Source organism: Tasmannia lanceolata, unplaced genomic scaffold (genome assembly GCF_043159265.1).
Source record: "Tasmannia lanceolata isolate RefF3 unplaced genomic scaffold, GAP_Taslan_0.1 ptg000012l, whole genome shotgun sequence".
NCBI lineage: Eukaryota > Viridiplantae > Streptophyta > Magnoliopsida > Canellales > Winteraceae > Tasmannia > Tasmannia lanceolata.
Genome location: NW_027518689.1, coordinates 22,852,287 through 22,877,973, shown reverse-complemented (window position 1 = coordinate 22,877,973; position 25,687 = coordinate 22,852,287). Strand labels below are relative to the sequence as shown.

Here is a 25,687-nt window from a genome sequence, read left to right as displayed (position 1 = left end):
GTTGACTTTTTCAACCCAATTTTTTACGACTTTACCCCCAAACGGTCATATTTTCAAATACACTATATATACATGATTAAAACCTATCTAAACAAGCTTTTGAATATTTGAGAAAGACCAAATCTCATTTCTCTTTGAGCTTCAACATTTTATTTCAAAAGAAAAAACCTCTTTAATCTTGATTTCTACATTTTATCAAGAGACACTCCATAGAGCTTTACATTTGTATTTTCTTGGAGTGATTGTGAGCTATCAAAGTTGTAATCCGTCTATTAAGAGGCATTGAGTGATTTTCATTTTGTAAGCCCAATGGTTCCTACCTTGGCATTCCCATCTTCTTTTGATGATTCCAATACACAAGTGATTTAATATCACTAATGTGTTTGAATGTCTAAGTTGTAGATCATAATTATGCTAAGACAAGATTGCTTGGATTGAGGCCAAGAAGCTCTCATTGGACCACATTCGGAAGGCCAAAGACATCGGAGATCCAAGACACATGAAGACTTGAAGCATCGCAATTGAAGATCGAAGTCGTTTTAGAATGTATACGATCCAATCTTAGTTTAGATTTTAAGAGGCATAAATAAAGAAATCACACACACCCTAAAATGTTTAAGTGATTGTCCTTGTGGTGTCCCAACACTTTGGAACCCTCATAACAATCCCAACTTGGTGTAGAGTTGGAAGCCCAAAAACAGAATTGAAAATCTGCTGCATTTAGACTTCTCGGAACTCCGAGAGAATTCTCGGAGCTCCGAGCTCGGAACTCCGAGAGATTCCTCGGAGCTCCGAGAAATGGTCCAGTAGCATTTTTCCAATTTCTGTTTGTATTCCCGGAACTCCGAGACAAATTCTCGGAACTCCGAGATAAATTCTCGGAACTTCGAAGAATTTCTCGGAACTCCGAGACCACTATAACGGCAAGAAATTATAGCCATTGGGAAGTTTGCCAGATTTACCACTATGCCCCTCAAACGGTCATATTTGGTTTTTCTATATATATATATGGGTATTCTAAACTTCAAAATCATCAATCCTAACACTCTAAAAACCTTTTGGAATATCTTAAGAGTGAATCAAGCTTGTTTATGCCTCTCATCCTCTAGATTTAGGATTTGGATCATTAAGCTCAAATTTGTACATCTTCTACAAAATTTTGTAAACCCTTGTGAGGGATTTTTTTGTTCTTTCTTTCTTATTCAAGAACATTGTATTCGGGCGAGTGTTCGGAGAAGCGAAGCCCACTCTCCGTGGTGAGGATTGCCACCAAGATTAAAGGCGATTGGAATTGTAATCGGCACCGATCTTCGCCGAAGTTAAGAAGATCAAATAGTGAAGCCATCAACGGGTTTGGTTGGTGGAGTGGAGGAGGCCTCGCGTTTTGAGGACCGAACCACTTTAAAAAGTGAAATTCCAAGGGTAGGCCCGAGTACTTACTCTAATGGCAACTAATGAGGAGGTAAAATTAGGTTGCTAACAAGTTTTAACCTTTTAAAAACTTCTAACCCAATTTTGAAGATTAAGAGATCAAGGATGAAAATTAAGCACACAAGTTAAATCCTAAGTGCAATGCAAATGTAAAGCAAGAGATAAGAGAGAGTGCACCCGAGATTTAAAGTGGTTCGGTCCTCAAAACGCGAGGCCTACTCCACTCCACCAACCAAACCCGTTGATGGCTTCACTATTTGATCTTCTTAACTTCGGCGAAGATCGGTGCTGATTACAATTCCAATCGCCTTTAACCTTGGTGGCAATCCTCACCACGGAGAGTGGGCTCCGCTTCTCCGAACACTCTCCCGAATACAATGTTCTTGAATAAGAAAGAAAGAACAAAAAAATCCCTCACAAGAGTTTACAAACTTTGTAGAAGATGTACAAATTTGAGCCTAATGATCCAAATCCTAAATCTAGAGGATGAGAGGCATAAACAAGCTTGATTCACTCTTAGGATATTCCAAAAGGTTTTTAGAGTGTTAGGATTGATGATTTTGAAGTTTAGAATACCCATATATATAGAAAAACCAAATATGACCGTTTGAGGAGCATAGTGGTAAATCTGGCAAACTTCCCAACGGCTATAATTTCTTGCCATTGTAGTGGTCTCGGAGTTCTGTGAGAATTCTCAGAGTTCCGAGAAATTCCTCGGAGTTCCGAGAATTTATCTCGGAGTTCCAGGAATACAAACATAAATTGGAAAAATGCTACTGGATCATTTCTCGGAGCTCTGAGGAATCTCTCGGAGTTCCGAGAAGCCTAAATGCAACAGATTTTTCAATTCTGTTTTGGGCTTCCAACTCTACACCAAGTTGGGATTGTTATGAGGGTTCCAAAGTGTTGGAACACCACAAGGACAATCACTTAAACATTTTAGGGTGTGTGTGATTTCTTTATTTATGCCTCTTAAAATCTAAACTAAGATTGGATCGTATACATTCTAAAATGACTTCGATCTTCAATTGCGATGCTTCAAATCTTCACTTTTTATTTTGTTCTTCAATGAGGGTCTTCTCTTCGGCCCGTTAAGAATTGTGAAGACGAGGGCTTTCTCTTCGGCCCGTTAAGAATTAAGAAGACATGGCGAGCGTCTCCGATTCGGCCCATTAATAAAGGTGAATCAGGTACGAGGGTGTGTCCCCTCGTCAAGGCTTCGTGTAGAAAGGGTTTGTTCCCTTTGGAGATGGAGGAGTCGAGTGTACGGCTTCATCATTTTTAGTGGAGATTCCAAAGAGCTAAAACTTGGAAGAGTGGAGTAGGTCTTGTGATAGACCGAACCACTATTGTAAGCCCAATGGTTTTTACCTTGGCATTCCCATCTTGTTTTGATGATTCCAATACACAAGTGATCATTTATCACTAATGTGTTTGTTTGTCTAAGTTGTAGATCTTGATAAAGTAAGATCAAGGATGCTTGGATTGAAGGCCAAGAAGCCCACATTGGACCACTAATTGGAAGGCCAAAGTCATCAAGCAAGAAGTCATGAAGACTTGAAGACATGAAGAAATTAATATTGAAGACCATTTTTTAATGTAATTGATCCAAACCTAGATTAGGTTTTTAGAGGCATAATTAAAGTAATCTCACACACCCTAAATAAACAAGTGATTGTATTTGTGGAGTTCCAACACCTTGGAACCCTCATAGCAATCCCATCTTGGTTGAGAACTGGAAGCCCAAAAACAGAATTGAAAATCTGCTCTGCATAGGCTTCTCGGAACTCCGAGAGTTTTTCTCGGAACTCCGAGAATTCTCGGAACTCCGAGAAATGGTCCAGTAGACTTTTTCCAATTTCTGTGTGGCTTCTCGGAACTCCGAGATTTTTTCTCGGAACTCCGAGAACACTCCAACGGTCTGAAAAAGAGCCGTTTGGAATTTTGCTGGAATTACCGTAATGCCACTGAACGGTCATATTTTGTTTTTCCTATAAATATGGGTGTTCTAAACATACAAACCATCGATCCTAACACTCTTAAACTTCATTTGAATATCAAAGAGTGAATCAAGCTTCAATTGTGCCTCTCATCACCAACTCTAGGATTTGGATCATAGGCTCTCAATTGTACATCTTTTGTAACCCTTGTGAAGGGATCTTTTAGTTCTTTCTTTCATCTTTCAAGATTTGTATTCGGGCGAGTATTCGGAGAAGCGGAGCCCTTTTTCTCCGTGGTGAGGATTGCCACCAAGGTTAAAGCAATTGTAATTGGCACCGATCTTCGCCAAGGTTAAGAAGATCATATAGTGAAGCCATCAACGGGTTTGGTTGGTGGAGTGGAGTAGGCCTCGGGTTTGAGGACCGAACCACTTTAAATCTCGGGTGCACTCTTTCTATCTCTTTGCTCTTTCATTTGCATTGCACCATTAGATTTAACTTGTATGCTTAAAATATTGTTTTTGATCTCTTAATCGGTTTAAGTTTTTCAAATTGGTAAATTCTAGTTTTCTTAAACAACCGTATTCTCCCTCCTCATAGTTGCCATTTCTATTATAACTTGGGACCCCCTATATCGGATTTTCACTTGGTATCAGAGCCTTGGCTCTTAAAAGATTTTAAAATTTTTGTAAAAGTTATTTCAAAATCTAACTAGGGAAAGATTTTATTTGGCAACTTCTAATTGTGAAATGGCACACCAAATTGGAACCGGACTTCCGGAAGGCCATTCCACAACTAGACCTCCTTTCTTCAATGGGTCAAACTATGGACATTGGAAAACAAGGATGCGCATATATCTTCTTTCGATAGATGTGGAACTTTGGTACATTGTTGAAAATGGATACAATGTACCTTCCAATCCTTTTGAAGAATGGAATGTGGTAGAGAAAAGGCAAGCTAATTTGAACTACAAAGCAATAAATTCCTTGTTTTGTGCCTTAGCTACCGAGGAGTTTAATAGAGTTGCTCTTTTTGATTCCGCCAAGACTATTTGGGATACCCTTGCAACTACCCATGAGGGAACATCACAAGTCAAGGATTCCAAAATAAACTTGTTAAAGAGCAAGTATGAAATGTTTAGAATGAGTCCAAACGAGAGTATTTCGGAAATGTATACTCGTTTTTCTATTATTTCTAACGAACTAGCTAATCTTGGTAAATCTTATCCTAACGATGAGCTTGTGAGTAAGTTACTTAGGTCTCTTCCTCCCCATTGGGATCCAAAGGTGACCGCGATTCAAGAGTCAAAAAATCTCAAGACTCTAACCATAGAGGAGCTTGTAGGATCTCTCATCACCCATGAGATGCTCCTTACTAGCCGACAAGAGGAAAAGAAGCCAAAGGAGAAGGAGAGGAAATTTAGATCCCTAGCACTCAAGGCTTCCAAGGAAGACTCATCAAGTGAAGCGGATAGTGACGAAGAAGAAGCTTTACGAAGATTCAAGAGCTTGTGGAGAAAGAAGCATAAGAAAGATAAGAAGAAGAAAGAGGAAAGTGATGTTGAAAGAGCCTTAAGATGCTTCAATTGCAAGAAGATTGGACACAAAAGACCGGATTGTCCACTTCTAAAATCAACTTCCTCTAAGTACAAGGGTAAGAAGGATTGGAAGAAGCATAAGGCTCTTGCCGCCGGTTGGGATGCGTTAAGCACATCGGGCAAAAGCTCAAGTGAAGGGGAAGAAAATAAAAAAGATGATCTTTGCTTCATGACAATCACCCATGAAGTTGAGGTAAACTCTAACCCCTCATATTCTTCATCTAGTAGTAAAAGTGATAGCATACCTTATGATGAATTATGTGAAACCTTGCATACCCAAATTTCCAAAAACAAAGTTCTTAAAAAATCCATTTTAAAGTTAGAAAAAGAACTTGAATTTTTGAAAAGTGATTTATCTTCTTCCATATCTCAAGAACAAGTTACACTTGAAAATCATAAACTTGAGATTAATACCCTTAAGGGTAGCTTGGATGAGAAAACTTGCCAACTTTTAAAATTTCAAAATATGGCAAGCTCCTCCAATTCTTATGAAGATGAAAGAAATGAGCTTTTAGTTCAATCATCCCATCTTCATAATGAAAATGAAAGACTTAGATTATGTTTACATGGATTTCTAAATGGAAATAAAATTATTGACATAATCCTAAGTAAAACTAGTCTTAGACCTCAACATGCTTATCATGATAGGACTAGTGTATCTAACCCTCTTGTTAGATGCCATTTTTGTGGAATGAATGGTCATTACCAATTCCAATGTGCATCCAAGAGTAGGGCTAGATGTGGGACCAAGAAATCTTGGGTTCCCAAAACCCCCATATGATGATATTCATATTGTGTAGATTAGGGGTTTTTGAACTTAAAATTGAATATATTTCATTTGTATGTTTTGTTTGATAACCCCTCTTGTATTGTAAAATTATTTTAACTAGGGGGAGTTAAAATTGAATTTTTCTTTGAAAAAGGGGGAGCTTTAAAATTGTAAATTTTAAACCCTTGTTTTTCTTACCCCTTCTTTTTGTTGATGACAAAGGGGGAGAAGAATCTAGAGTAAAGTCTCTAGTGTAAGAAAAATGTGAAAAGAGTATATGCTTTGATTTGTAAATCTCTTGTGCTTGTCATCATCAAAAAGGGGGAGATTGTAAGCCCAATGGTTTTTACCTTGGCATTCCCATCTTGTTTTGATGATTCCAATACACAAGTGATCATTTATCACTAATGTGTTTGTTTGTCTAAGTTGTAGATCTTGATAAAGTAAGATCAAGGATGCTTGGATTGAAGGCCAAGAAGCCCACATTGGACCACTAATTGGAAGGCCAAAGTCATCAAGCAAGAAGTCATGAAGACTTGAAGACATGAAGAAATTAATATTGAAGACCATTTTTTAATGTAATTGATCCAAACCTAGATTAGGTTTTTAGAGGCATAATTAAAGTAATCTCACACACCCTAAATAAACAAGTGATTGTATTTGTGGAGTTCCAACACCTTGGAACCCTCATAGCAATCCCATCTTGGTTGAGAACTGGAAGCCCAAAAACAGAATTGAAAATCTGCTCTGCATAGGCTTCTCGAAACTCCGAGAGTTTTTCTCGGAACTCCGAGAATTATTCTCGGAACTCCGAGAAATGGTCCAGTAGACTTTTTCCAATTTCTGTGTGGCTTCTCGGAACTCCGAGATTTTTTCTCGGAACTCCGAGAATTATTCTCGGAACTCCGAGAACACTCCAACGGTCTGAAAAAGAGCCGTTTGGAATTTTGCTGGAATTACCGTAATGCCACTGAACGGTCATATTTTGTTTTTCCTATAAATATGGGTGTTCTAAACATACAAACCATCGATCCTAACACTCTTAAACTTCATTTGAATATCAAAGAGTGAATCAAGCTTCAATTGTGCCTCTCATCACCAACTCTAGGATTTGGATCATAGGCTCTCAATTGTACATCTTTTGTAACCCTTGTGAAGGGATCTTTTAGTTCTTTCTTTCATCTTTCAAGATTTGTATTCGGGCGAGTATTCGGAGAAGCGGAGCCCTTTTTCTCCGTGGTGAGGATTGCCACCAAGGTTAAAGCAATTGTAATTGGCACCGATCTTCGCCAAGGTTAAGAAGATCATATAGTGAAGCCATCAACGGGTTTGGTTGGTGGAGTGGAGTAGGCCTCGGGTTTGAGGACCGAACCACTTTAAATCTCGGGTGCACTCTTTCTATCTCTTTGCTCTTTCATTTGCATTGCACCATTAGATTTAACTTGTATGCTTAAAATATTGTTTTTGATCTCTTAATCGGTTTAAGTTTTTCAAATTGGTAAATTCTAGTTTTCTTAAACAACCGTATTCTCCCTCCTCATAGTTGCCATTTCTATTATAACTTGGGACCCCCTATATCGGATTTTCAACTATAAATCTCGTGCCTTGTGGATGCTTGCTCTTCTCTCTCTCTCCCTCTCCCTCTCTCTCTCTCTCGCATGTGTGGTGATTGGTAATCTCTAACCCTAACTTGTGTTTGTGATTTTAATTGAACAAGAGTTAGTAAATGCACTTGATTGAATTGTTTAAACCCTAAGCATTATAATGCCTATTTGTACAAGGGTTAGTAAACGTGCATGATTAGAATATATAAACCCTAGCTTTCATTAATATATCTTTTTGAACAAGGGTTAAATTAATTAGTGGGTAATTAGTGGATTGATTTTTAATCTCCCCTTAATTAAGCCTAAAAATTCTAATTGACCAATTCACCCCCCTCTTGGGTTGTCACACCTGTATTTCATAGACCCAACCCTCCTCCCCCCCATAGGACATCACAACAATGTAGGAGGTTGCAGCAAAAGCAGTAGTTCTTGACTTAGTAGGGTATACACTCACCCCCAAAACCCATTTAAGTGTGATCCCAAGTGCAACCAAAGAGGGGTGAATTGGGGTTTACAATTTTTTTTTCCAATTAATCTTTTAAAGCAAAGTGATTATGATTATTTACCACTAAAAGCAATAAATAAGTCAAAGTAAATATTATCAAGCCACAAAGAGAAGTAGATGAGAAGAGATGGAGAGATATTGCACACGACGTTGTATAGTGATTCGCCAATCTGGCCTACATCCACTTTCTCAAGGAATCCCCACATTGAATCTTTACTATCCTTACTGTTGGGATATTGTTTGGGATAGCCTCACCCGAAGATACGCCCACATAGGTTGGTGGGCCCCACCAACTAATTGGATAAATCCTAATTAGTAGGATGGGATATTGGAATTATCTTTTGCCTAATCTTGATAAGGCATTTGAGTGAGATTTTGGTAGGATTCCTATACTCCTATCTTAAGAGGGAGTTATAGAATCCTAGACTGCTATTTCTATATAAGTAGTCAAAAGGCTCTAAAAAGAATGATATGATGAGACGTCCATTCTCTCCCTCTCTCTCCCAAGTTTTCCTCTCTTTTCCCTACTCTCTCTAGAGCCATCATCCATAGGCTCTCGGATTTATGATCATGAAGAACGAAGGAGCGACTCTAGTAGCCTCTCCTACGACAAACAACGAGATCGTTACTGGATTGATTGCGATATCAACGGGCTTGTAACATCAAGCCAAGATCCTCACTTCCACGTTTGGTTTGCGCAAATAAGGTATGACTCGCTAACCCTTGTGTGCAAGGTGTTTAGTGATTGCTTATCTCAATAACACTAACGATCTCGCCGCGGGTAGAGATCAAACCGTTACAAGTCATTGAGTCCAATCTCTTTCCGGATAGAGATCACACTATATACGTGTCATTCTCCGTGCTTTCATCTACACCAAGGGTTGATCTGGTGTCCTTCTCACCAATACAATGAAGAAATAATACAAAGAATGATTTGCCTCTTGATAGGTAGATGAACGATAAACCTCTTCCACACTTTTAAAGATATACAAAGATAAACTAGTACCAACCTCGCAAAGAACATGCAAGATCAATGGCACTTGAGAGAAAGTATGATATTCAAGCCCTTTAATGATTCTCAATTGAGCATAAGAGCTTGAAGATGAGCAATAGGAGTCCCTTGCTAGTACATAAGAAATAATCCCAAATAGTAAGATGATATCAATACATAGGAAAAATGATGCTTGCATCCCCTGTTTTGATATTCAACCTCTCTTTTCATCTTGAACTTCCTTAGTTTCATTTTATAATTCAGTGTCCTATATAAAAATATGGTAGTTTAAAATAGGGAGATGAGGATATCAAAAGGTTGGGGATAGAATACTCTCCATTTTTCAATAAATAACTTAGGCTTGAGTTGAGATGGGGCATACATGAAACTATCATACGACATGATCATAAATGAACAGTAAAAATAGAAACAAATGCACATCATTAAAGTTTCTTCTCACTTGCACAATTTACAAGTACCATATATAATATTGTCTTCTTTCTTCTTCCTTTCTCTTTCTAATGGTCGACTAGAACTTCTTCTTATTTGAAGGACATCTATAATACGTCATATCACTAACAAAAAAGGATAAAAGCTCATCAGTGACTTCTTTGGCTTTCTCTTGTTGAATAAAGTGGTGACCATCAATGATAGCAACTTCAAGGTTGGTCACTAAACTTTGGAATGCTTCCCCCATTAGATAATCCTCTGTGCCAAAAGATTTAAATCCAAGGTCTTTGTCACCAACTATAATCTTTGTTGGAACGGTAATTTTTGCCCCTTGCCATGGTGCAAGAAGCTCCAGGTTCCTATATTATTCAAAATAACCAGTTCAGATTTTAACCAGCAACAACCGCATGAAAAGATGCAAATGCAAGTCATAAAAAATAACCCGTTCAGATTTTAACCACCAATTGCTCCAAAAGCTTAAGCTGTTAGAGATGGTAAAAGTGTGATGTTATATGGTGTCCGCACTGAGAATTTATATGATGGGTGGCCGTGAAAACACGTGAAGTCTAAAAATGTAGGTACGGCCCATTTTTTTTTATGATCCAAACCGTTCATCTGTTTGGGCATAACGTAAATAGGTTGTGCCCAAAAAATCATTTCCATAGGATGATCCTAACCCTCCGATCTGTAGAAGATTCCATAAATGATTTTTGGAAATCTCCATATTCATATCAGTTCAGATCGGAGGGTTAAGATCATCCTATGGAAATGATTTTTGGGGCACAACTTATTTACGTTGTGCTCAAACAGATGAACGGTTTGGATCATAAAAAAAAGTGGGCCGTACCTACTTTTTTAGACTTCACGTGTTTTCACGGCCACCCATCATATAAATTCTCGTCCGCACTTACCTGCACATATTTTTCAAAACTTGTAATGGGGCCCACTAATATCCAAACCGTTCATTTGGATTCTCCCAACGTAGATAGGTTGATTGGCCCCCAAATCATCTCTAGAGGATGATCTTAGCATTTCGATCTGTAGAGTTTATATAATGCGTTGTCCTTCTACTGATCAACGGGTCAGGACCATCCATTTGAGATGATTTTTGGGGCCCAGCCCACTAACGTTGGGATGATCCAAATGAACGGTTTGGATCTTGTAACAACGTATGGCCCACTACAGTTTTTGAAAAAGACGATGGAAACGATAGTACAAAATAAAAAACAAGAAATAGCTAGGGCCCATCTTGTTCCAAGGTCCAAACCGTTCATTTGGATCGCTCCAGCGTAAATAGGTTGGGCCTCAAAAATCATCTCAACTGGATGATCTCAGCCCTCTGATCTATAGAGTTTCTATAATGTGCTGTCTTCTACAGATCGGAGGGTTAGGATCATCCTTTGGAGATATTTTGGGGCCCAACCTATTTACAGTTGTCGCGATCAATAGGTTTGGGAGACCAAAATGAACGATTTGGATCTATGAGCCAGTTAGGGCCCACTACATTTTTCTAAAAAGATGATGGAAAACAATAACACCAAATAGAAAACAAGTAGCTTAGAGCATGTAATCAAGTAAAATGAAGAGGGAGAAAGTAGACATACAAGCTAATTGCACGGTAGTAGTTCAAGGGGCCAGTGAAGCCTGATTTTTGGAACTTGCTAGCAAAATATTGAAGTTCTTCCTCGGTAAGCCATGTTGGTAGTGATGATGGGTTTTCAAGAAAATCACTGATCTCCATGGTGGGAGGAGCTACAATATCATGCTTGTCGAAAACATGGAACTGTTTAAGAATTGTATAATAATCATAACGAGCAAAGGCCTTTTCTGCTTTTTCAATATCCTGCAATATTGAGAAATAAATTGCATTAAGTTATAAAAAGATGAAACTTTTTAAACTAACAATATGTTCCTAGGCTCTGTTTCTTCCAATGTAAAATGGGTGTATAATAAATTTATTTTACTCCCATTTTAAGCGAAAAAATGGGCGTATAATTTGCTTTAAACCAATTTAACGTAGAAAGAAATGAAGCCTAATATTTGAAACTTTTTAACTAACAATGTGTTCCAAGGCTCTGTTTCTTCCAATGTAAATGGGCGTATAAAATTTTTAATTTACTCCCATTTTTAAGCGAAAAAATGGCCATAAAATTTCTTTTAAACCCATTTTACATAGAAAGAAAAGAAATGAAGGCTAATATTTGTGTGGTGGATGTGATATTTGAAATGTGTGTACAAAATTATTTATTTTGTATATTTTTTAACACACACACACACACACACACACACACACACACACACACATATATATATATATATATATATATATATATATATATATATATATATATATTAGTGGGACACCCCGTGCGATGCACAGGGAGTGGGAAAACATTATATTTAGCTTCTCATGATAGACAATAGAGAAACTGCATATGACGGAAACCTTATAGATCGGAGGGTTGCGATCATCCCATCGAAATGATTTTGGGGGCACAACCTATTTGTGTCGCGGCCCATCGAATGGACGGCTTGGATCATCCTATGGCGTTGACCGCAAACTTAATTTGAAAAATCTGGGTGGGGCCTACAATTTGGCCTTAATGTTAATGCACGACCCACACCATAGGATGATCAAAACCATTCATTTGATGGGCCACAATGTAAATAGGTCGTGCCCCAAAAATCATTTCCATTGGATAATCACAACTCTCCAATCTATAGAGGTTTCTGTCATATGCAGTTTTTCTTTAGATCGGAGGGCTATGATTATCAAATGGAGGGTTTGGATCATATGGTGGTGCATACCATTCATTTTTGAAAAATACAGGTGGGACCTACCTCGTTCAAAGATTTGAAGAAATTAATATTTGGGCCCACCAACTGTGGGGGATAGACCAGTTCAAAGATTTGAAGAGATTAATTTTTGGGCCCATCAAAAAGATTTTGAAAAATATGGGAGGGTTTGACCGACCCGTAAGGGTCCGGGTGACACGGGCCAGGTCAAAATGACCTGGGAAAATTTACGGGTCACAAATCTTGGACCCGTACCCCGCGCAAGAACTGTACGGACCACATCACAGGTTGATCCAAACCGTCCATGTGATGGAACACAACATCAACAGGTTGTGCCCCAGAAATCATTTCCATACGCTGATCCTAGCCATCCAATTTGTAGAGGTTTCCATAATATGTTGTTCCTCTTACATCGGATGGTTAAGATCACCCTATAGATTTTTTATTACAAAAGCACAAAGGAGGGGGGTAAGATTGAAATTATGTGGCTTTAATAGGTGCCTTTGTTAGAAAGCATAAAGGAGGGGGTAGGATTGTAAATATGTGGGTTTTATGGGTGCCTTTGTTAAAAACAGTCAAAAAAAGTGATGTGTAATTCTCACAGATTTTTGGGAGAAATTGAAATAATTCCCTTAGTTTCCATTCCTCTATATATATAGAATATTGATGGGGTGTAAAAAGAACCCTCCAATCCCCAATCGACACGTGGCATTAAGACAAAAGTGGGATTATACACCAAAACTAGGGGTAAACAAATAAACATACGCCCAAAAGAAAAACTCTACCCAATCACAGGTTGACACTTGTCCAAGGGTAGAAAGGTAATTGGATATCTAGGCTCCCACTTTAAATAGCCCTCATAAATTCAAAGGTAAGGGTCCCGAATCCTGAAATTTACTATTCACAGCTCTACTTTCCTTATCTGATACATTTAACTGACTTAAGTATCAGAGGACCTATCCGAAATTACCACTCCGAGTCGGTCATCTGACCGGGGGCTACCTTGCGCAGGACACAACTTTGTACTGAACTAGCCCCTACGGCACTACAGATCAACTTTTATTCATTCTCATACCAACCGGGTCAACTAATCTTCGACTGCCATATCGTGTTACAGATTTTGACCGTAACATATATATATATATATATACATATATATATATATATATACATATATATATATATATATATATATATAAAGTGTGTGTATTCATCTAAATGATAAAGATGATTTTTTATGTTTAAAATATGTTCCTAGGATCCGTTTATTTTGACGTAAAATAGGGGTAAAGAAAATTTTACACCCATTTTAATGAAAAAAATGGCTGTAAAATTTATTTTACGCCCATTTTGCATAGATAGAAACGAAGCCTAATGTCAAGGAATGGACTCATGTACTCGTATACATGGCTGTTAATATTTGTGTGGTGGGGGTCCATGTGGACCCACCCATGTGGGGTCGGCCACATAAACGGACGCCCCACATGGGGATGACACATGCAAAAACGTCCAACATGGGATGAGGTGATTGGTGACATCATATTTGTTTTGAAAAAAAAAATAAAGAAAGGAAGAGTTATAATTAGAAAGGGCTAGTATGGTCAGGTTAGTAAAATATCTATAAGTTTTGACCTTCTTGTCCAAAAAATTTACAATTATACTTGTTTCGAACATCGTGAAAAGATCTACAACTTTTTAGTTTTCAACATTTTCTGAATCAGTCTCTAAATAGGTCAAAAAACGAGCTCAAACAATGGACAACCCTCTTTAGACGAAAATCATTCATAAAAGTTAGTTTCCTATGTGAGAAGGCTTCTAGATTGATCTTGAAGGATCTCCATTGTGTAATTTAGCATTGCTTAGCTTGCAAGAAACAAGGTTTAGAAATAAGTTCAATATGAAAATCAAAGAATGAGAAAGTCAAAGCACAAATTGGAAACAAGCCAAAAGGAAAGAGCTCACATTGGAAACTTCCAAATTCACTCAAACCTAGCCTTGTGCCTATAAAAGTAAACCCACCCAAGGCTTTTCTCCTCTTGAATTCATCCAACCTGCTGTCCCTCTGAAAAAAAACGTCCAATAATTCCTCTCTCTTGGTTTTTGGTGTTTTACACTTCATCATCTCCAAAGAGCACTAATATCTCTTCAAGTTCTTCTTATAGATTCAACATATTGGAGGTTATACAATCATTCTTTGAGGTTCTTTTGTGATTATAAGGGCTGGACAAAGTATATATCTTGGAATACCAGCCATAGAGTCAAGGATTCACGATCAACGGTAGGTTCCTTTATCTTTGTAATATCAAAAATGAAAAAGTATGCTAAGGTTTTTATTTTTGTATATGGTTTAAATCAGTGAATTTTTCAATGAAATTTCAGTATGTTATAAAATAAATAATAAGTTTTCAAAATCCAAAATTTATGAGCAAATTAATTTTCCTTCATTTAATAATGATTTTCTTTCATTCTTTATTCAATATGGATTTGAATCGGGTTTTCAAAGCAAGTGTTTGAAAACCTGGGGTTCTTAAAAAACTATTATTTTCTTAGTTTAATATAAAATATAAAAAAACTACTGGAAACTTAATTTTCAGCCACGGTTTGATCGTTTCATCTTTTGTTCTATCTTTCGAAAAAAAACCCCGAAAAGGGTTATTTCTCGATGAATGAAACCAAAAGTATATCAAATTAAGTCCAAACTTCGTAACATTTTATTTCCAATGGGTTTTTAGGATTTTTAGATCACCCAAAATTTTTCATATTCTTTTGAATTTATTTAGTGAGAATTTAAATTATTTTAAATTTGGCCTATTTTTAATGAATATCAAATGATTTTGAAAATTAATGAAATCTTTCAGAGTTTAATTTTAATGATAAATTGAATTTTTCATGAAAGAAAACTTCAAAAAAAAAAATTCTTTACTGTTTTCTAATAGATGCTCCGTTTTGCGTGCCATAATTATTTTTTATATCAAATTAAATAATTTTCTTTACAAACCAGTAACATAGGTTACTGGAACATTAGGAAAAAATTTTCAAAGGTTTTTACAAAGTTTTGATATAGTTTTTGATTTATTCATAATAAACGGGTTTTGATTCTAAGAAAGCATATTGATCTTTTTTCCTTTTAAAATTAATTTTATGGAGGAATTTTAATTTTTAGATTCTAAAATTTCTATAGAAAATCTTATAATTCATTTTATATCATATTTGATTTTTCATCATTTTAAGATGTTAGCAATCATGTGTTTGTGATTTTTCTTTTGAAATAGTCTGAGTTTGTGAGATCAAATATTGATAGTAAATCACCTCTAAAATCATGAAACTTTTACTGTAATCTTCTCTGGTTAAGATGAAACTATTATAAAAATGTGAGAGCATTTAGATTAGATTTGCTATAAGATATTATGTAAATCTATAATCTGGACAGATATCTTCAAAATTGGAACATTGATAGTAATCCCCTTGAAAATTCATGAAAATTTTATAGTAACCTTCTCTTGTCAATAAGAAGCTACTGTACAAATTTAAGCTTAATTGGATCATAATTGCTATAGGTTTCTTTGAAAATCTACAATCTGAACTGAAACCTTTAAAATCCTTAAGAAAATTAAAATTAATTAAAAAACAATGAGAATTTTTAAAACATCTAAACTTTTCAATAAGAATATAATTCTCAAACCATTTAAACAGAAGCCATAGATGTTAATAGTTTCCTTTGGAATTTAGAGTGTTAGGTTATTCTAAGTGCAAAGGTTGAATTCATAATCGTTCATTAATTGCATCCATCTCGTATAGTTTAGGCATCTAAACTATAGCATGTTGTTAGCTCCGAGGTCTTCTGTCCACGGAAATCCTGAGAACATGCCAGGCAACAAGGTGTTATAATTTATATGCTAAATTGTATAAGAGTGGAAAGCACGATTCCCTTTCATGAAGGCAACCTATGCATAAGCATATATTAGCCCTTAGAGCCTTAGGTTTCCCTCAAATTTTAGATGTTAAGAACCCCTTTAAAAATTAAAAAATTATCAACTTAACAAATTAAACTCATTTGATCCATGCTTTTGGAACTGTTAGATTGCGGTCTCCCATCGCAGGAACCTTTAGGGCCCCTTAAGAACATTTACGTCACGTGGTGTTCTAAGTTTTAGGGTGTTCTAAAGTTAGGAGTCCAGCCTCATCACGGCCGTTTGCTATGAATAGCAAACACGCATAGATTTAGTTACACTAGTTAACCCATTTCCCTATAGGACAAGCCTAGTTAACCTAGGATGTAGGTTCACCTGCATTAGTTTAGGGGACATCTTGCACTTAGATAGGACCATATAACATCTTAGATGAAGTCATATCATAATAAAAGCTACTCAACTTGAATTAAATGAATTTTCTTAAACTATTGAAACAGTCAGTCTAATTTAGATTGGTGTCCTAGATGTCTTAGGCATATAGCTTAGTTTAGGCACCGAACTACGTCGACTCTGATTCCAGTGAGGCTTGGGTACTTAGGCAGCTTGGATGTTTGGATGACATTCCTCGCACGAGTCGGCCCCACACACAATCAGTGGGGTTTTTAGCGTAGTTTTTTTATTTCTTCTCTCAATTAAAATCCTAAATTAAATTGATTAAATCATTTAGGATTCTTCCCCAATTTAGAATTTTAGGAGAACTTTCACATATATTGAATCTCAACAAATCAAGAAAATCATGATATACATTAGGGATTACATTGAAATTAGATTTTAGAATGCATGTCACATAGTTCGCACATTAATATAGAGTTAAATGAGTCATTTAAAAGAAATTTAAGAGTGTTAACTTTTGAAATTAAAGACCGGATTATCGGGCAAGAATAGTGCATGTAGTGGTAATTTCACATACCTTCCATTCTCGTAATCAGATAACGAATCTAGATTTCTGGTCACTTATCGGTCCTAGATCTCTCATCTAGGTGGCGACTCTGTCATTCTCTTTTGCGTGAAATTCGAATTGCTTTAGTGATCCCAAGTTCACGAAAAAGATGAATTAAATCAAATAATAAAAAGTACACGCCATTCGCCTGGGTACGAGAGACCAAGAGAGAGAGGCGGGTCGCGCCCCCTATCGCGGGATCGGGTCCCACAGAATGAGAAGAGGAGAAAGGGAGCCTACGCACATGAGCCACCAAGTGGACCCGGTGGGCTTTTGGCTATACCACACGCGCGTCGCCCGGCTCGGCTCTACTCGGCCAGCCGCGCGTGTGAATCAAGGTTTTTCCTTCCCCTGTATTTTAATTTTTGTTTCTGTCCGTTTAACTTTCCTTTTACTTCACTTGAGTAAGCCGGCTTACTGGAACGTCAATTAACTAAGTCAATAATGCTGTCGTTATTTTTTGAATAACTGCGCCGCTCCTGAACGTTGGGATGCGACCTTTGACATCTGTAACGTCTTTTGAACGGCTCTTTTCTTAAAGGACACATTTACTCCACTAAAGGGTGTGTTGAACAGACATGTTAGGTTTATAAAAAGAGGAAGTTCTCTGTGTTTTCTTCAACAACAGAACAACGAAAACTATTGTTTCTTCTTGTTTTCTCTACTTTGCTATGAACAGAGTTTTATCTCTTCCTCTTTTTATTTTACGTATTTTGTTCGGCTATTGGAGTGTTCGGTTGGTTCGAATCTTCTTGATCGTACAGTTCTTGAAGATCGACGGTGCGTCGGGCTATTGTATCCTGGGAGTGATTGCGGCCAGTAATCTGCTGCATCGGAATTAGTTTCCGCAGAGGCGCAAATTCACCTTAAAGAGAGAGACATAGTCCGTGCCTCATCTCGCCGCATTGGAAAAGGTTTCAGTAACATCGTTTGTTTGTTTTTTCTGTTCCTCAACAGAAATCTGGTAAGCCGTATTATTCCATAAATCCACAACATTTTTTGCACATTAATAGTGTCCACTATTTCGATCAGGGATGCTTCATTGAATTTTGTCGCTACAACTGGGTCATGATCCAAAATAATTTTGGATCTTAGGATAAGGATCCAATGGACATGGTTCGGATCTACCTGTTTTGTCCTAAAACCGTGTCAATTAGTATTCAGATCTTATGGATATATTGGTCCGTATGGGTCCATTCACACCCTACTTATATAAAAGAATAGTAAAGGTGCGGCTATAGCTTTACTCACTTTGATTATATAGCTTTACTCTGATTATATTATGAGCTTAGACAAAAAGGGTAAAAAGAAAGGTGGGCTGGCTAAATTTGGGGTACTAACATCAACCTTGAATGAAAAAATACATGAATTGCTTAAACACAAGTTACCAAAAAATAAGTAAAGAATCACAAGCATTTACGTATAAAATACAAGCGCTTGGGAGAAAAGAAAAGAAGAGGAGACATTGAAATCTAACCTGGAATTGGGAAATGTAGAATCCTCCCCCAAACATGCTTGCCATCATCTTGACAACCGCAGAGCGAGGCTGGAAAGGAATTCCTAAACTTACGAGTGCTTTGACTCTGTCCGGCCTAAAGAGGGAGAGATGCCATGCTATTTCAGCTCCCCAGTCATGTCCAACAACAAATGCCTGAATTAATCAATACTACAGAAATTTATCAATTGCTTCTAATAACAACTTTAGAAGAGTTCCTAAACATTCTTGTAAGCAAAATCTTTGAGTTTCTATCTGCTTGTGATCCAACAAATTATTATGACTTGACTGGCAAATAACAAAGAAAAAAATGTAATTTTTTTTATGTTCTTTAAGGTGCAGTTAGATGCAAGTTAATTAGAAGTAGAAGGAAAGTAAAATTACATCATTTTCCAAGTACCAACAAAGCAGAAGTAAAAGTCTTATTTATTTTCCCTTTCCTATCGATTTGGGAGGAAACTCAAAATTCCTTAAGAGACAAGCAAAGTAGAATGAACACTGCATGGCAACCAAACATCTCTGGGAAATGGAAAATGAGTCATTTTACTTTTCTTTCCTACAAACACTATTTTGGTGGCAACCGAATGGACCCCAGAATCTATCATCATTCATCACAAGCAAGGTTTTAAATTTTGATTTCGACTATAATTTCAGTCTTCACCGAAACCGAAATTTCAGCCAAAATCCTGAAATTTCGGTCGAAATTCAGTAGAAGCTAACAAAATGGTGGATTTAACTTCTAGATAGTTGGCTGATCCGTATTATCTATTCTAGTGAACCACAACGTGGATGGGCCGTAGTAGAAACATTACACGGCTGGATGGTCCCATTCTAATCGGATGATTGTAGACCTTTGTCACGAATGATGAAAAAGTCCTTTAAGATGTCTTTAAGTCGCATGTTTGAATCTTAGGACATTCAGCCTTGGACCAAGATCCACAAAGGTCACACCTTTGGTGGCTTATATAAGTTCAACAGTCCTGATCACCAAAGGCAAATGCCAATTGTGTAGTGTGTCACGAATGTTTTCCTTCATCAAGACAATATCATCTTGATATTAGGCCTCTAAAGAACCTTAGAAGAACTTGGGAGTTTGCCTATGAGACCACATGGATTTCATTGTAAGGGGTCCAACATTCCTGTTGAGGGATTTTTTATGAATTGAAATAGTGTTTGACCACTGGGTAAATAATGTCAGATTTTGTTAACAAACTGGGGCACTCGTTAAGGTGCATTGGAAAAGTATATTTGCACATGGTTTGAGAAAACAGTCTCAAAACATTTGTAAAACTCTCAAACAACGTGTAGATTTATGGCAAGTACACTTATGCCCACTGGCAACCCGTTAACAAAACCCAATAATGTAAAGCAACGTGAGTCCCCTCATTGCAACCTTGCAAGTTCAGCTGAAGGGGGTGATCCCATTGGCCTCTGGTCATCAAAATGCATTTATAATAGTACTGAAAAATGTAAAATTAAAGAAATAATTAATGTACTTTGGTGAAATGTATCCAGAGGGGTGCCCTTGCTGCTATTTTTTGCAAGGCTATATTTATACACACTATCGATTGGCCTATTGTTAGGTCCCTAATCGGCCGTAATGGAAATAAACAAGCGGAAAATAAAAAAAGAGAGGGGAGAGAGGTGATTTGAGGCAACCGGACGTCCTAACGGCTCAATTCGAGAGGAAGCGTGACTCTCCTAAACAAAGTCTCCTTTGCTGTAAATTTCTTTTCTTCTCCATTCCATTGAAATACAAACTTAAATGCAAGCATAAAGGTAGTTTTACATCACTACGGCACTAACCTACTAACCCACTTACATAACACATAGGAAATAACTAACATCCACAACCTTAAACCCATAACCACATAATTAATAACTACAATCTAACTAACCCCACTAACATACACATATCACCAATGCCATACTATACTATACATGGGGTAAAATACTGGCCCCACCACATCAGAATATAAGGTGTAAATGGTGGGCTTCACCTTATGAATGGGTTCAATGAAGATAGTGGGCCCCACCCCATCAAAGCATAAGGTGAAAAACTGCTGGCCTATTCTATCCATGGGCTTGTGTAGATCATATGACTCACCCCATAAAAATGGGAAGTGATATATCCACCCATTTTGATACACTGCTGCTCTGTGTCCCAAGTAATCAAAAGGGGCAGATATATCACTTCCCAAAAAAAATGAGGTAAAACAATGGGCACCATCCAAATGCATGGATTTGAGTGGAGTTGGTGGTACCAACTGATGCAGGAGCATCTCCTAGAATTCTATATCGGTCTTCAAGTGCTCATTAGCATAGGATTAGTTAGCTAATGATGGAGGGTAGTTTTGTCATTTCAGTTGTTCGTGTCATTTTAAGTCGTTTCTGGTTTACTAGGGGTAATCAGGTCATTTTCTCTTTATAAGTTGGGCTGATATATAAAGCCCATCTCCTGTAGGTTTTAGAGTTTTTGGATGATTTTTCATTTGAAATTTTAGGATTTGGAGTGTTCTCTTCCAATTTGGGTTGCACCGTCAAAACACCCTAATGCATGGCTTTGGATGGAGATGGTGGCCCCACCCATCAAAATATGAGGTTAAAATGGGAGGCCGATCCCATAAAATGAGTTACAAATGGTGGGCCTTACCCTATGCATGGTTTGGGTGAAGATGGTGGCCCCACCAATCAAAATATGGTGTAAAATGGGGCCCATCCCATAAAATGAGCTACAAATGGTGGGCCCTACCCTATCCCCATCCATAAAACATGAGGTTTAAAACGGAAGAGAAGCGTGTAAGTAATTCCCGGGTAAAATGGAATTAACAGGAAGGAGAGAGAAGATTGTGTCCCTAGTTAATAGGGAGAAGAGAGAGAGACTTATAGTCAACTAAATCCTAATTAGTAGGTGGGATTTGCTAGGGACCATCGTAGAAGGCGTTTCGTGGACCAGCTGTTGCATGAGAGAGCAGCCACATAGGCTCAGATTTTGTCTTATTCATTTAATTCATCTAGGTGGCGGCTCTCTCATGCAACAGCCAGCCTGCAAAATGGTCCCTAACAAATAACAACGGTCCCTAGCAAATCCCTAAGTAGGTAGGACCGTAGGAGAGAGACTTGTAAAGCATTTTCCCAACACAGAATTATTAAGAAACCAAAACTTAGCAAAACAGAAAGCCGTTTTTGTTTGGGAAAATGTTTTTCAATAAAAACTTTTCTTGAAAAAAAATTCAAGCGAATGACGAAGGGAAAGAAACATGCTTAGTATATTTTATATATATGGGCAGCCGCCCTTGATATTTGATTGAAGGCTCTCTCTCTCTCTCTCTCCCCTCTCTCTCTCTCTAAGTTTGCGAGGTTTCTTAAGAATAAAGAAAAGATGATAAGATTTGGATGTGAGAAATGCTACGTACCTGACAAAGGAGGAGGCATTTTTTTAGCCTATGTCATTTTCTAGTGATTGTGATGTTCTAACAATCCGTTTTTTTATGGAGACCACCATCCAAGGTGATTGAAGAGGAGCTCAACTATGAGACGCAATCAAAGTGGGTGGAGGCGTTTTGGCATAGTTTCCTTATAAAATGAGTAGTACCCTAATCTATTTTAATCATACTTTTGAAAACATGGCTCGCCCGAGTCAACTCAACCCAGTCATGAACAATCGTTACATATGATAAAAATTACACTGCATTTTAACTGGTGGTTCTTAAGTCGGCCGAGTGGAATCGGGCTATTCCATGCCAGCCAGTCTACTTAATGAAACTTGACTGCCCTCTTTATCCTCCTAGATTTTATTGATTTTTTTTATTTTTATTATAAGTATTTTGGGTGTAAAAAGAAATCATTTAAAATTTCTTACTTGACCAACTTATTAAACTACATAGTCTCCCGAGTGATCTGACTCGTTCAGTAACGAATCCCGTCTGGGTCTTGGTGTCCTAACTATGATCTGAACCAAAGATTATGTGGAGTGTTTGATAACGCACATAGATGAGACAATCAGAAGCGCTTATTAACATATGTAAAGAACATCGGGAAATCCTAGACCTCCATTCGATCTTTTTTTTGCCAGTTTGCCAATTAAAAATCTTATTTTTAGGGTAAATTTGAAGCCCATTGATCGGGTGGTTAAGATTACCATATTGATAAGCGCCAAAAACAACAATCATCTTACCATAACAAATATGCATACTTCGGGTTGAGCTCACGAGTATAAATTCGGTTTGGGTCCCAATTCATTTTGGGAAATGATATATGGGTTTTGCTCACGAGTGCCCTTAGGGGCACTACTAGTTAAGGAGCATTGGAAAAGAAATTTTACAATCATTTTACACATATTTTCATACTCTTAAACATGTTTTGAGAATTCTTTATCAAAACATGTGTAAAATTTCTTTTCCAATGCACCTTAACTCGTTAGCAAAACTCATGATATATTTGCCCCTTTTTTTTACTTGGAACAGCCCCACCTAGTGTAAAAGAGTAGCCATAAATACACTTGAGCCCGGCTGTCCAAAGTAAAAAAAATGAGCCGAATATATCACTTCCCTTCATTTTTTAGCAAAAGCTCAACCCGACTCTACCTAATTGCACCCCTAATTGGAGTATGGGGAAGATAGTGATCACCTTTTCTTCGTGGAGGTCATCCAATAGGCCGATCAAGTCACCCACGATATGAAAATATGTGTACGAAGAAGGGTCTGGCGGAGAATCCGTGTCACCATAACCCCTCATATCCGGCGCAACTACGTGGTAACCTCGTTTTGCCAGTTGGACAATCTGATTCCGCCACGAGAACCAGAGCCCCGGAAAGCCATGGAGTAGGAGAACTAAAGGGCCCGTCCCTTGCTCGGCTATGTGCATTCGGATGCCGTTGGTTAGAACCATTCGGTGCCTCAACTCGCTCCCCATCTGATTGGTTCGAAAACCTCGAACTACCTTGTTGCGTAGTAGAGAGGCAAGACCTACCTTGTTGCGTAGCAGAGGGGCAAGATATATATGTTCTCCTCATCCTTTCACCTTTCTTTAAGAATGAGGATTGTAAAATGGGGGAGAGAATTTTCTTCCACCATTCAATCTCGGCGGCTTTGGCTTTTCAGTTCTTTGGAAACTTGGAAGGAAATATTTGTATTAGATCATATTAAAATACAAGTTTGCAAGTCTATTATAGTATAGTGGGCCCCGCCATTGGTTATTTGGGCCGTCCATCTATTGGATCACCCAACGTTCCAAAAATCACGGCAATTGCAAAATTCTAACATTTGTATTTTGTGCCTTGAACATGGGGTGGTCAAAAAACTGTTCATAGACTACGGTCCATATCCAATGTCGGCTGTGAGTAGAAAATGATATTTGCACTCATTTTCCTATCATTCCACCTCTTTTTTGTCTTTTCTTTACTTGAAAATGAAGTCATTTCCATGAAATAACAAATAAGGAAAAGGTGAAACTAAGGGGAGTCGTGAAAATGTTCTCTATTTATTATTAAAATTAGGATTTTCCGATTGGTTTGATTTGGGGCTATAGAAGATTTAACTTAGTCTATATTTGATAAGCGATTCTAATCAAGAAAATGTGGGGTACACTATATAATAGTGACATCTAAAAGATGTTTTCAGGTACATCCAAATTCTAATGGGAAAATGACTAAAAAAAGGGCTTTGTACTGACTATGACATGGCAGGGAGGGGTGTTTTCTAAATTACCAAGCAATAGTGCATATGACGAAAATGCCTTTGATTCTCTCTCTCTCTCTCTCTCTCTCTCTCTCAAATCACCTTTCTTGCAATCGTTACCTTTAAACTTTAAATCCCAAAACCCACCTTTTTCCCTCTTCTTCCTCCAACCTACTTTCAAAAAATCCTAAAACCTCCATTGTTGAAACCGAAATCCACCATTTTTAGATGCCAAAAGCTCCATTCAATTGCACAAAACCTCCCTTTAGATGCCAAAGCCTTCCTTACATTGCACAACGTCTCCATTTGCAACAACTATTGCACAAAAATGTTATTGGAATCCGAAATCGCAAATAGCTTCACTACAAACCACCATTCCATTGCACAAAGCCTCCATTCCATGGTGTGTATTTCTCGCCTTTCCCTTCTCTTTCCATTATAAGGCATGTTTACAAACTTGAATGAAGGTTTTCCGCATTAAACCACTATCTTCCATTGCACAAAGCCTTCAATCACAATTTAATCACATTTAAATTGCTTTAAACACTTTCTAATCATCATTATTTTACTGTAAACCACTATTTTCGTAAGATAAACCACTATTTCACTATAATAAGCCACTATTGAACGGCCACTAAATGAGTGTTTATAAGTGGTTTATATAGCTTCTGCGGTTTACGCAACCTAAACCATTACTAGCGATTATAAACCACTAAATGAGTAGTGGTTTATAGTCCTGAGTAGTGGTTAAGAATCCTCACCAGTGGTTTATCATCGTCGGTAGTTGTTTATAATTGTCCGTAGTGGTTTATAATCCTCAGTAGTGGTTTATAATCTTCAGTAGTGGTTTATTTAAGCTTAGCAGTGGTTTAGAGTGTTTATAAGTAGTTTATATAGGCTTAATAGTGGCTTAGAGTATTTATAAATGGTTTATACAGGGTAAGCAGTGGTTTATAGTATTTATAAGTGGTTTATATAGACAATTTCAAAAAAAATAAGTGGTTTATATAGGGTAAGTAGTGGTTTAGAGTATTTACAAGTGGTTTATATAGGGTAAACAATAGTTTAGAGTGTTTGTAAGTGGTTTATATAGGGTAAACAATGGTTTAGAGTGTTTATAAGTGGTTTATATAAGCCTAGCAGTGGTTTAGAGTTTTTATAAATTGTTTATTGTAGACACCCCATTTTGACCTAGTCTGTATTTCCAGAAATTTTTTAAATAAATCCCGAAATCTAAGTTCTGAAACCAAATTTAGAGTTTCCCATAATCAAATATCAAGTTCCTAAACTGAACCCCAAATTCCCAAAGAATCGAGCCTTAAAACGCGATACCCGTGAGTTTTGGTATTAACACTCTCCCATTTATACCACTAAGCTCCAAATAGCATCTTCGCTAGCCCATCTTGTTTCTCGTCTCGGTGTTTAAAAAAAAATCGTCAATGGTCATCACTGTTCCCAAGGTGCTCTGTAAGAGGATAACATGAAAAAAAGACAAGTCGAGTTTGCGCAAAAATTAAGCA

The 25,687-nt window shown here is 37.4% G+C and overlaps 1 protein-coding gene across 1 annotated transcript; it reads right to left on the bottom strand.

The window, feature by feature from the left end:
- Nucleotides 1–9,216: 9,216 nt before the first annotated feature.
- Nucleotides 9,217–23,595, bottom strand: LOC143887725 (epoxide hydrolase 1-like). The gene is made up of 4 exons (XM_077391891.1): nucleotides 23,119–23,595; nucleotides 18,472–18,645; nucleotides 10,892–11,130; nucleotides 9,217–9,646 (listed from the first exon to the last, which is right to left on the bottom strand). The coding sequence occupies exons 1-4, from the start codon at nucleotides 23,401–23,403 to the stop codon at nucleotides 9,367–9,369; spliced, it is 978 nt and encodes a 325-aa protein (XP_077248006.1). The 5' UTR covers nucleotides 23,404–23,595; the 3' UTR covers nucleotides 9,217–9,366.
- Between the last annotated feature and the right edge of the window lie 2,092 nt (nucleotides 23,596–25,687).

Excerpts from the sequence above, each read along its gene's own strand:
- LOC143887725 (XM_077391891.1), bottom strand. The coding sequence starts at position 23,403 with ATGGGGAGCGAGTTGAGGCACCGAATGGTTCTAACCAACGGCATCCGA. Across the intron at positions 18,646-23,118 it reads ATGACCTCCACGAAGAAAAG|GCATTTGTTGTTGGACATGA; the intron begins GTGATCACTATC and ends TGATTAATTCAG. Across the intron at positions 11,131-18,471 it reads TCTACATTTCCCAATTCCAG|GATATTGAAAAAGCAGAAAA; the intron begins GTTAGATTTCAA and ends TCAATATTGCAG.